At 42.5% G+C, this 13107-nt stretch overlaps 1 protein-coding gene across 1 annotated transcript; it reads left to right on the top strand.

Moving 5' to 3' along the window:
• Positions 1-9732: 9732 nt before the first annotated feature.
• Positions 9733-10374, top strand: LOC120255420. Its single transcript, XM_039263276.1, has 2 exons — positions 9733-9798; positions 9919-10374. The coding sequence occupies exons 1-2, from the start codon at positions 9733-9735 to the stop codon at positions 10372-10374; spliced, it is 522 nt and encodes a 173-aa protein (XP_039119210.1).
• Positions 10375-13107: the final 2733 nt, after the last annotated feature.

The following is a 13107-nucleotide window of genomic DNA, read 5'->3' as shown; positions in this document are numbered from 1 at the left end:
GAAACTCCCCCCCACACATAAGTTTTACATTGTCCCCAATGTACACATGCAAGCTCACACATAATGTACATCAATGAAGAATATGTGTGGGGGAAGCAATCAAAACAATACTCCCCCGATTCCTAGTGTTGCGTTTGATGGAGCTAAGTCCTTGCGCGTAATGTTCCGACAAGTTGTGAAGCTCACACGGGCAAGTGCCGTAGCACCTTGGCCGTGCCCATGACAAAGTCTCAATTCCAAAGAAGACAAGACCATCTGCACTCATACACGAGGGGTGGGTCAGTAAAGCTCAATAAAATAAAAACAACTCGAGTATACAAAAGATAGAGCAATGAATACAACTCGAGACCACAAAATGAAAATAAGCTCAGAAGGAAAATCCTTTCTGAGTATACCAATCCAAAATAAAATGCAGAAAATAAAATGCAAAAAATAAGAACAAAGAAGGTAAAGACGCCTCAAGTGTCAGTGTCAATAGCGAGTACATCTGTTTCCATTGCTGGTGAAGATGACGCTGGTACTGCAAAATAAATGAAGATTGGCAAAGAAAAGAGAAAGAGAAGCTTACGGACAAAATGAGAATGAAAGACTAGAAAACGGCCGGAAACGTCAATTAACAACCCTCTAAAACGACGGTGAGAGGTCAGGAGAGAGCAAGGATGTGTTCTCAAAATGTATGAGGTTGAAAAGATAAAGAAACCCGAAAAGATTTTAAAGAAAACCTGCGGTTCTAGCATATCTGTAAATCCACACGGGCGTGTGGGAATTACCCACGCCCGTGTGCCCTACCCACAGCGACAGACGCACGCCCCTGTGGACTCTCCATGCAACCGAGAAAATTCTCTAAGACCCACGCCCGTGGGAAAATTCCACACGGGCGTGGATATTCACAAGCCCAACTCACAGGGGCAAACGCACGCCCTTGTGTCTTCTCGGGATGGAGAGATCCTCTGCAGAGATTCACATGGGCGTGCGAAAATTATCCACGCCCGTGTGTGGTTCACAAGGTCGCCCACAGGGGCGAGTCCACGCCCCTGTGTGCTCTCGGGATAAACCGCCCAACTCTGCAGGAATTCGCACGCCCGTGCGGAAATTACCCACGGGCGTGTGACAGTCGCATGGTCGTTCACAGGGGCAGCCGCACTCCCTTGTGCCTTCTCTGGATGAGCTCGCAGTGCAAATCCACTGGCGTGCGGAATTTCCACACGCCCGTGTGTTTTCTCTGGATGTTTTAGGAAATTCTACAGGCTCTGCAGAATTTTTTTTAACATGTTTACACACTCAGAGCGTGCCCTAATATGTAAGTTTTACCAGTGAAAAACATGTGAAATAGCTCAAACGACCAAAACTTTACCAAAACACATGAAAGCACAAGATAACACCAACGGTCCACAAGGAAAACATAGCAATGGCCTATAAGAATCAAAACACCAACACTCAAGCTCTTATTCATGCAAACACTAAACTAAAAACTAGGACAACAGTAATTTCTTGGGTTTCTGATAAGTGCTTGTGCGATATGAATGCGAAGCATTATTTCCTTATGTTAAGCATTACTTTCCTCGGGTTTTTACACTAATATGTGTGTTTTTATGTTACTTTCATGCATGTAGGGTTGTGAAACCAATTATGAAGGAAAGAAGTCAATGTGGATCACAATACACCGATTTTGGACGAAATCTTGCTAAAGTTCAAACACAAAGATATAAGTCGGGTGCGAGATGCTAGAGTGTGTGCCAACCTCCCCGTATTTGAGTTTACACAACCATTTGGAGGGGCACAAGGGCAGTCACACTCAAGCATTCCGACTTATGCACATAGAACAAGATCTCCATCATCTTATCCGTCATTGAAGAAGCAAAGCGATCCACAGCATAAACGTGTGCCCGTTTATGTTACCTCGATGAAAAGTGGATTCGGGAGTATTTCTGGTCGAGTACTGTAGCAGGTGCTGTAGCAAATCACTGTAGAGAAAACCAATGTAGCAGTTACTGTTCACAACCGGCCGAAAATCACAGAAACAGAGAATCCACACGGGCGTGTGGAAATTATCCACGGCCGTGTGGAAATTCCGCACGGGCGCGTGTACCGTACACGCCCGTGTAGTCGCTCGATTCCAGCACTATTTAAAGCCGATTTCAGTCCCGATTTCAGCATTATTTTTTCCATCTTTTCCCCAACTTGTGAGAGGACTTCGGCTAGGGTTTCGAGGGGTATTGGCCAAGGTTTTGGAGAAGTTCTACGGCTCTGACATCGTGATTCCATTAGGAAGAAGGTTGGTAGGGGAGCTTCGATCGAGGCATTCGGACGAAGGAATCCTTGGACGACGAGTAGAGGACTCTCCACAAGACCATCGACACGACCATCGAGGGGGTTTCTTTGATTGTATTAAGCTCCATGGAGAGCTAAACCCCTAGTGGGTACTTGGATGATTGTGAACCCTAGGATGTATTCGTTTCATTGAACTTCTTTATTATGCTTTCAATAAATTGATGTTTATTGTGAGTTCCACCCTTGAATGCTTGATTGTATGAACATTTCCCCTAGAGTGACACTACGGTTGAGAGTTCTTGTTGGTAACCTTGTGAGTGAGTGACACACCACTAGCGTTAGACAAAGCTAGGTTAGAGAGGGTTGAGAGGGTGAGTCGAGAGGTACATGAGCGTCACCTTTCCCCTCCGACGTGATAGATTCTACCTCCGTTCCTCGAGTTCTTTGCGGCCATAATGGAGTGAAAGGTCTAAGGGATTAACCTCCGCTTGGGCCTAGTTGCACTTGCAATGGAGTGAAGCGTTGAGAGGATCTTAGTATCTAGGGCTTAATTGTAGCTAGGGACCTTCCATCTGGACCAAAGGGGTAGATCTATATTTAGGAAGAGATTTATCACTTGGAATCCCTAGAGCTCATTGCAAGTCTATACGAGTGCGAGGTGTTGAGATTATTCGATTTCTCCTCCGGGACATGTATAGAGTTAGGCATAGTTGACCTTAGATTTGGGACTATGTATGTAAGGATTTCCACGACTCACCATTGCATTGATTAGGAAGCATAATAGAGAGTTCTTGCACTTGAAGCGATCATCCTAGGTGAAGCATTATCCGAGTACCCCATCCTTTATCGATTGCCTTACCCTCTTCTTACTTTTGCTCTTTCACTTGTTGTTTTTATTGTTGAGAATTGAATCAATTTCACACTTATCACTATTGATATTCCACATAGCTAAGAATCAAATTAAGTATTTTCATTCCCTACTCCCTGTGGATTCGACCCCGCTCACCCGGGATTATTACTTTGATAAGCCCGTGCACTTGCAGGATATAAGAAAGGGAAACTTGTCAGTTGCCTCCAAAGAAGCGCTTGTTTTACGTTACTAAGCTTGACGTATCTCTTCTTTACCTTATGGAGGCTTGAAAAGAGTATGTTCCTCCCGACTAGACATTGCATAGCTACTTCCCTTAAACCAAAAATTTGCTTGCCGGGGTGGAATATTTGTTGGAGAGTCCAACCATCTAACCTTTGGCCTCCAAGGAAACAATTTGGGTTGGAAATTGTCCAAGCTTAGCACAGGTGGGTCATTGGATGGCTTCAATCTCCTACCCACATCTTCTTCCAAACCCAAAATCTCTTTCTTGCAATTTATGAGTGGATTAATCCCAAAGAGAAATGCTTGCTCCATTACCTTAAGATTTGTGTCTTCTTCCATTTCAACTTGAAAGCAATATCTTTTCACCAACTTTCCTTGCACCATTTCTTGCTCACAAACATACTGTCCACTCAAACAATTATCACATTGAATGAACGGTTCTTCTTGTATCCTCTCAATCTTGACAACATCATACTCGTTCCGCCCCACTTCTTCATTGTCATTCACTACCACACCTTCTCTATAAGGAACTTGACTTGCTTTCTCAAATAATTGTTGTTCCCTGGAGAGTGTGTCAAGTATCCCTCCTAGTTGATGCTCAAGGTTTTTATAGGAGGCTTCATGACATCTTTGTGTGGTCTCCATATTTTGGACGCAGACATCGGATGCTTCAATAAAGTTAGCTAATACTCTTTGTAACTGAAATGCATCCTCTCCGAGTATCTCACCCATTCCACATTCCTCTTGAGGTTCCTCCCAATGTTGTTCACCATTATCCCATAATACGTTTGGGTAGCCCACTTCAATTGGATGATATGCGTTGTAACATGGAATGTTTTGTTGTCGTGAAGTAACAATTCTATCAACTTTTTTACTGAAAGCTTCGACCTGCAAATATAGAGCAACGATTGAGTCAATCATCATTTAAAATCCTTGCAAGAAAAAAATAAGACATGACAAAAGAAAAACAAATGAGAATGATGGAAGAATAAGAAAGTGTGAAATAATTTTTTTTTTTTTTTGAATAAATCAGAACGGTGATAGAGAAGGGATGTGAAATAGAATGAAGGGTAAATAGCTAAGAAAACAAAGTGCAAAGTATCTCTAAACGCCTAGCTCCGTGGCAACAGCGCCAATAACTTGACAAGATCCCCTTGCGTATATCCCGCAAGTGCACAGGTTGGTGGAAGTAATAATCCCGGGTGAGCGGGTATCGAATCCACAGGGAGTAGGGAGTAAAGACACTTAATTCGATTCTTAGCTATGTGGAATATCAACAATGATAAGTGTGATAATGATTCAATTCTCAACAATTAAAAGCAACAAGTAAGAGAGCAAAAGTAAGGAGGAGGTAAGGCAATCGATAAAGATGGCGTACTCGGATGATGCTTCACCTAGGATAATCGCTTCAACTGCAAGAACTCTCTATTATGCTTCCTAATCAATAAAATGGTGAGTCGTGGAAATCCTTACATACATAGTCCCACATCTAATGTCAACTATGCCTAACTCTATTCATGTTCCAGAGGAGAGATTAAATAACCTCTCAACCTCGCACTCGAATAAAGTTGCAATGAGCTCTAGGGATTCCAGGTGATAAATCTCTTCCTAATTATAGACCTAACCCTTTGGTCTAGGCGGAAGGTCCCTAACCACAATTAAGCCCTAGATACTAAGATCCCCTCAACGCTTCACTCTGTTGCACACGCAACTAAGCCCCAGCGGAGATTCATCCCTTAGACCATTCACTCTATTATGTCCGTAAAGAACTCGAGGAACGGAGGTAGAATCTATCACGTCGAAGGGGAAAGGGGACGCTCCTGTACCTCTCGACTCACCCTCTCAACCCTCTCCAACCTAGCTTTTTGTCTAACGCTCGTGGTGTGTCACTCACTCACAAGGTTACCAACAAGAACTCTCAACCCTAGTGTCACTCTAGGGAAATGTCCATACAATCAAGAATTCAAGGTTGGAACTCACAATAAACATCAATTTATTGAAAGCATAATAAAGAAGTTCAATGAAACGAATACATCCTAGGGTTCACAATCACCCAAGTACCCAGCTCTCCATGGAGCTAAGTACAATCAAAGAAATCGAATGTCAAAGCAATGAATCCATAAAGAAAACCCCCTCGATGGTCGTGTCGATGGTCTTGTAGAGAATCCTCTACTCGTCGCAAGGGATCCTTTGTCCGGCCTAGGATACACCTCGCCGAATCGATGCCGACGAAAGCTCTCCCAATAACATTCTTCCAAATGACGCACGATGTCGGAGCCGTAGAACCTGTCCAAAACCCTAGCCAATACCCCTCAAAACACTAACGGAAGCCCTCTCTCAAGTTGGGGAAAAGATGGAGAAAAAAATACAAAAATCGGGGATGATTCGGCTTTAAATAGAGCTGGAATCGAGCGACTACACGGGCGGGGATGCTTCACGTGCCCGTGTGGAATTTCCACACGGGCGTGGGTAATTTCCACACGGCCGTGTGGATTCTCTGAAACTGTCATTTTCGGCCGAGGCTGTGAAAAGTAACTGCTACCGTGTTTATTACAGTGATTGACTACAATACCTGCTATAGTACTATGCCAAAAAAATACTCCCGAATCCACTTTTCATCGAGGTAACATAAACCGGCACACATTTATGCCGTGGATCGCTTTGCTTCTTCAATGACGGATAAGTTGATGGAGATCTTGTTCTACGTGCATAAGTCGGAATGCTTGAGTGTGACTGCCCTTGTGCCTCATCAAATGGTTGTGCAAACTCAAATACGGGGAGGTTGGCACACACTCTAGCATCTCGCACCCGACTTATATCTTCGCGTTTGAACCTTAGCAAGATTTCCTCCAAAATCGGTGCATTGTGATCCACATTGGCATCTTTCCTTCATAATTGGTTTCACAACCCTACCTGCATAAAAGTAACATAAAAACACACATATTAATGTAAAAACCGGAGAAAAGTAATGCTCAACATAAGGAAAGAATGCTTCACATTCATATCACCCAAGCACTTATCAATATATATGCATAAAATAAAATAAAATATCTCTACTGATCTTCTGGAAAATGTTACATACTTACTTAGAGGCTAGAGTTTTATTTAGGAGCTAAGGGATTCTTAACTAACTATTGAGGGTGTTCTTAGCATTTCTAATGCCAGTTATCAGAGGGTGTGGAATGAATGGACCCCCTAGTGCATATGTATTGCTTATTATTATTTATGTGTATTTGGATGAATCGATGCCCTTTGTGTGATTTAATTATTTCTATTTTTGTTACTGACCTAGAAGAAGCCTAGATGAGCCCAAGAACGAATTCTAGAAGCAATCTATAGCAAAAAAGTGGTTTAGGGCCTAGGGTTTCATTGTTGGGTTTATTGATGGCCGTGAAGACGGCCGTTGATGAGTGCTTTTGTTTGTCTCATATAATGTTTTCTTACCCACAATTCATGCTTTTCCTTGTCTTTTAGCACATCTTTGTGTATATTCGGTGCTTTTCTGGGTATGTTTGTGAATGATGCAGGAATTGAGGAGCTCGATTTAACATGGAGTGAATTGGGTCATCGAATTAGAGAAAATTTAAGAAATGCTAACTGTTCAAGCTCACCACGGCCAAAGCAAAATCGTGCTTGCCCCCTAAATCTCCCAGCCTGGTGCAGACCAAGGGAAGAAGCTTGTAGGGGAATGACACCAGGGTGAACACGGTTGAAGCATAGCTGTATACCTTCCCTTGAATCTCTCACATTGGAAATGTTGTTCTTCTCAACAGGATGAGCACACGCCGGGGGCTCCAAGCATGATCATGCTTATGGAAACACACGCCAGGCATGACCGCACTTCCTCACACTGAAAATCACAAGCGAACACTTAGCCGAGTTACTCAGAAGCTGCACATGGAAACACAGTCTAAGCACAATCGTGCTTAGACCGTGTCGAGCTCGAAGACAACACGTTTTGACTATAGTTTTTAGGGTTTGACCTCATCTTTGTTCAATGACTCAACTCTTCACTAGGAGGACACTGAAGAGGGAGAAGATCAAGCTTCACCACACACTCTAAGGGGATAAAGGAGGAGTCAAAGGCATAAGAGAAGTTGGGTTGAGCATACAAAGCTCGACAAGGAAGTTCATCTTGAGTGGAAGGGTGTCATGTCTTCTTTCTCTTATCATTCATCTATGTCTTTCTAGTTGTACCCATCCATGAGGTGCTAACCATCCACGGTGCCCCAGGATGTTGAACTATGTGGTTTTGTATGCTTTGACTACTTGATTCTTAATAATTACAGAGTTCTTTGAGTTTCTACTGTTTAATCTTGTGTGTACATATCTTGATGGCTTGAATTGAACATCCTCCTTGGTAATCTAGTTATCTTGGCATAACTTGGTGTGTTTAAGAACCATAGATGCAACATTGCTTTAGGGCACACACTTGAATCTTAGAATGTACCTGGTAACCATTATAATCAAGTCAACATACTATAACTCATAGGGATCATCCCGGGGAATTGCTCTCTTGCAGTTGAAAACACGATCCTAATCCCCCAGTTTCTATCATCATTCACTCTTACACTATTAATTCTTAATTCAATTTTACTTCAATCTTTGCTTAACTAGACATCAGAAGATTGATTAGTACTTTATGTCAAGTCCCTGAGGTTCGACAACCCTACCTCTAACGGGGTACCACTGTATTACTTGTGTCCAACCCATGCACTTGTGGAGTACACATCAAGGTTTTGGCGCCGTTGTCGGGGAACTAACAAATTAAAGGAAAATTTGGATTATGGTGATTTAGTTTGTTTATAGTGTCTTTATTTGTGAATGTTTGCTTTCTTATTTGTTTTCATTTTAGTATTTTATCTTTCTTTCTATTTCCATTATTTTTCTTTTCTTTGAGCTCATTGTGATTTATATTATAGGACATTGGCAAAAGTGTATGACCTGGGGAAGTACCTCTTCTCCATTGGTGAATCCTAATCTAGAAATTGAGAGATATTTTCTAAGAAGGATCAAGCCGATCAACTTGAGTGAAACATGGTTGGTGGAGATAAATGTGGAAGTAGGGTAAGACGAGAATATGGCCGGGAACGAGCAGCAGAGTATCTCAGATTATGCCCGACCGTATATGGAAGGAATAGGGTCTAGTATTATTTGACCTCTAGTTTCCACAAATAATTTTAAATTGAAGCCAAATCTCATTCAATTGGTACATCAAACGTGTCGGTTCGATGGATTCCATGATGAGAACTCATATGAGCACATCAGGAATTTCCTTGATATTTGCAATACCTTTAAGGTGAACAACGTCTCTGAGGAGACCGTCCGCCTTTGACTCTTTACATTTACATTGTGAGGAAGGCCCAAATAGTGGCTAAACTCCTTACTGAAAGGGTAAATAACAACATGGAAGCAAATGTCAGACACTTTCATCGTAAAATATTTTCCTCCGGCAAAGATCACTAAGTTGAGAAATGATATTTCTTCCTTTACACAGTTTGAGTCTGAATCCTTGTATGATGCTTGGGAATGGTACATTGAAGTGCTGAGATAGTGCACATCTCATGGAATTATGGAATGGATGCAAATCTAGATTTTTAATAATGGGCTGAATATATCTACCAAGGAAATGCTCGATGCACCCTCTAGGGATTGTTATGCAATAAGTAACCAAATGTGGTATACATGTTAATTGAAGAGATGGGATGCAATGGCTACCAATGGAGTTCTGAGCAAAGAAAACCAGTCAAGGCAGTTGGGATTTACCAAGTTGATGTGGTTACCACATTGGCAGCACAGGTTAAAGCCATCACGAAGCGGTTAGATGCAATGCAATCGATCTCCTTAGGCAGTGGAGCATCTGGAGATAGTTGGGCGCCCCCATGTGAGACTAGTGGCTCTCCTGATACAGTAACACCTACAATCCAGGGTGGAAATAGCATCCCAACTTTTCATAGAACCAATCAGGACAAGGGAAAGGTCAACAAAATAGAACTCCTCCACCGAGCACACAATCATCACAACCTTCGTCCTCTTCAAATTCAATTCCTGAACTCACTAGGTTGCTTAGTCAATTCATGAAGGGTACAGAGAGTCATCTTTTGAATCATGAAGAGATGATTAGGAACACTAATGCCACAATATGGAATTTGGAGCACCATATGGCTCAAATTTCTAGATTTATTAAAGAGAGGCTTACGGGGTCACTTCCTAATAACATTGAGATCAACCCGAAGGAATCCCTTAAGGGTGTATCATTAAGAAGTGCGAAGAAGCTCCCAAATTCTGTTAAAAAGTAACCAGAAAAAGAAGTTGAGCCATCCAATATTATTGACCTTGAGGCCCAGATTGGTCAAATTGAAAAGACCATGGAGCAGGGTAAGGAGAAGAGTGCACCACCTGTGTATCAACCTAAACACCCCTACCCTGCGAAGGTAAGAAAAGATCAACAAGATGAGCAATACAAGAAATTCCTTGACATGTTCAAGACCTTGCATATCAATGTTCCATTTGTTGAAGCTTTTGATCGAATGTCAAGATATGCCAAGTTCTAGAAGGAATTGCTCACAAATAAGAGAAAATTGGAAGACGTGTTATCAGTAACATTCAGTGAGGAGTGTTCAGCATTGATCACCAACTCTCTCCCCAAGAAGGAAAAAGACCCCAGAGGATTCATTATTCCTTTCATGACTGGAGGGTTGATTGATAAAAAGGCACTCACTGATTTGGGGAAAAGCATAAATCTCATGCCTTATAAAATATTTCAAAAGCTTGGGCTTGAGGAGCTGAAGCCCACTCTGATGACACTACAATTGGCCGATAGTTCCATCAAACAACCCCATGGAATCATTGAAGATGCTTTGCTGAAGGTAGACAAATTTATTTTTCCAGTGGACTTTGTTATCTTGGATATCAATAACATTGTTGAGGTTCCATTAATTTTGGGCAAACCATTTTTGGCTGCATGCAAGGCTCTTATTGATGTCAAGGATGGTCGCATGGCCCTTTGAGTGGGAGAAGATGAAGTGATTTTCAAGCTCCATGATTCTATGTGCCACACGATGGACTTTGATGATACTTGTTATTTTGTGGATGCTATTGATGACTTGGTTTTTGATGTTGTGTGGGACATGTTCATGAAAAACTAGTTATTAGAATTACTTGATGATGACCCTTTTGATAATGAGACTATTGTAGAAGGAGTGGAGGACTAACAACATCTAGATGCGGTGAGGGTAGAAGCAACCATACTCCCTATTTCACCGACGATGAAAGTCTCCCAAGCAACTCGTTGGTGGAAGAAATTGGTCAACAAAAAGAAGAAGCCACCCAACTTACTTCCCACTCCTAATCATTCAAATTCGTGGATTTTTGGTGAGACCAGTTTAATCAATTCATTACTTCCATATTCTTGCTTTTGCACCTAATAAGTGCTTGTGCGATAAGAATACGAAGTGTTCTTTCCTTGTGTTGAGCATGACTTTTCTCGGGTTTTAACGCTAATATGTGTGTATTTATGTTACTTTCGTGCAGGTAGGGTTGTGAGGCCAAATATGAAAGAAAGAAGCCAATGTGGGTCGTAATGCACCAATTTGGAGGAAATCTTGCTATTGTTCAAACGCGAAGTCATAGGTCGGTTTCGAGATGCGGGAATGTGTGCCAACCTCCTCACAGTCAAGCTAGTACAACTATTTGGAGGGGTACAAGGGCAGTCACATTCAAGCATTCCGACTTGTGCATATAGAACGAGATCTCCACCAACATGTCCTTTATTGTAGAAGCAAAGCGATTCATGACGTAAATGTGTGCCCGTTTGCATTACCTCAATGAAAGCATGGATTCGGGAGTATTTCGGGCCGGTACTGTAGTAGGGGTGTTGTAGCAAAAATACTGTACCAGCACTATTCACAGCCGCCCGAGAAAATAGGAAAATAGAGAATCCACAAGGGCATGTGGAAATTCCACACGCCCATTTGAAAAATCCATAGGGTGCTCACAGGGGTGTGTGGATTCCCGATTCCAGCTTTTTAAAAGCCGATTTCAGCCCCGATTTCAGCATTCTTTTCTCCATCTTTTCCCCAACTTGAGAGAAAGCTGTGGCTAGGGTTTTGAGAGGTATTGGCTAGGGCTTTTTTGAGGTTCTACGGCTCCAACATCGCACACCGTTTGGAGGAAGGTTAGTGGAGGGCTTTCGTCGGCACCGATCCGACGAGGTGTATCCTAGGCCGAACAAAGGGACCCTTGCGACGAGTAGAGAAATCTCCATAAGACCATTGTCACGACTAACGAGGGGGTTTTCTATGGATGCTTTGATTTTACATTCGATTTCATTGATTGTATCTAGCTCCATGGAGAGCTAAACCCCTAGTCGGTACTTGGGTATTTGTGAACCCTAGGATGTATTCGTTTAATTGAATCTCTTTATTATGCTTTCAATTAATTGATGTTTATTGTGAGTTCCAATCTTGTATGCTTGATTATATGAATACTCTCTTAGAGTGACACTAGGGTTGAGAGTTATTTTTGGTAAACTTGTGAGTGAGTGACACACCATGAGAGTTATACAAAGCTAGATTGGAGAGGGTTGAGAGGGTGAGTCGAGAGGTAGTGTAGCGTCCCCTTTCCCCTCCGGTGTGATCTATCCTACCTCCACATTCAAAGAGTTCTTTGTAGCCATAGTAGAGTGAACGGGCTAAGGGATAACCTTCTGTGGGGGCTTAGTTGCGAGTGCAACGGAGTGAAGTGTTTGACAAGGTCCCCTTGCGTATATCCCGCAAGTGCACTGGTTTGTCGAAGTAATAATCCCAGATGAGAGGGTATCAAATCCAAAGGGAGTAGGGAATAAAAACACTTAATCCGCATCTTAGCTATGTGAAAGATCAATAGTGATAAGTGTGACAATTATTTAATTCTCAAAAGTAAAAACAACAAGTAAGAGAGCACGAGTAAAGGATGAGGTAGGGCAATCGATAAAGATGGGGTACTGATAAGTGCTTGTGTGATATGAATGCGAAGTGTTCATTCCTTATATTGAGAATTACTTTTCTCAGGTTTTTACACTAATATGTGTGTTTTTTATGTTACTTTTATACAGGTAGGGTTGTGAGGCTGAGTATGAAGGAAATAGGCCAATGTGGATCATAATGCACCTATTTTGGAGGAAATCTTGCTAAGGTCAAACGCTAAGACATAGGTCAGGTGTGAGATGCTAGAGTGTGTGCCAACCTCCTCGCATTCGAGTGAGCACATCCATTTGGAGAGGCACAAAGGCAGTCACAATCGAGCATTCCGACTTATGCACATAAGAATAAGAGCTCCACCAACATGTATATCAATGAAGAGTATGTACTCGAGAGCAAAGACTGCTCACGTACCGTCGAGAAATCGAGAAACAGAGAATCCACATAGGGCATGTGGAAATTATCCACTGCCGCGTGGAAATTCCCAAGACGGCGCTGTACCGTCCACGCCCGTGGAGTCGCCTCGATTCCCAGAGACTATTTAAAGCCGATTCAGCCTCGATTTTGGTATTCTTTTCTCCATCTTTTTCCCCAACTTGAGAGAGGGCTTCAGCTAGGGTTTTAAGGGTACTCGCTAGGTTTTTGGAGAGGTTCTACTGCTCGACATCGCGCGTCGCTTGGAAGAAGGTTATCGGGAGAGCTGAGTCGGCACCGATCCCGAGCGAGGTGTATCCTAGGCCGGACAAAGGATCCCTTACAACGAGTAAAGGACTCTCCACAAGA

The sequence above is a fragment of the Dioscorea cayenensis genome, chromosome 1 (assembly GCF_009730915.1).
Source record: "Dioscorea cayenensis subsp. rotundata cultivar TDr96_F1 chromosome 1, TDr96_F1_v2_PseudoChromosome.rev07_lg8_w22 25.fasta, whole genome shotgun sequence".
NCBI classification, from domain to species: domain Eukaryota; kingdom Viridiplantae; phylum Streptophyta; class Magnoliopsida; order Dioscoreales; family Dioscoreaceae; genus Dioscorea; species Dioscorea cayenensis.
The sequence above is the reverse complement of the archived record's forward strand: the minus strand, read 5'-3'. Positions and strand labels throughout refer to the sequence as shown.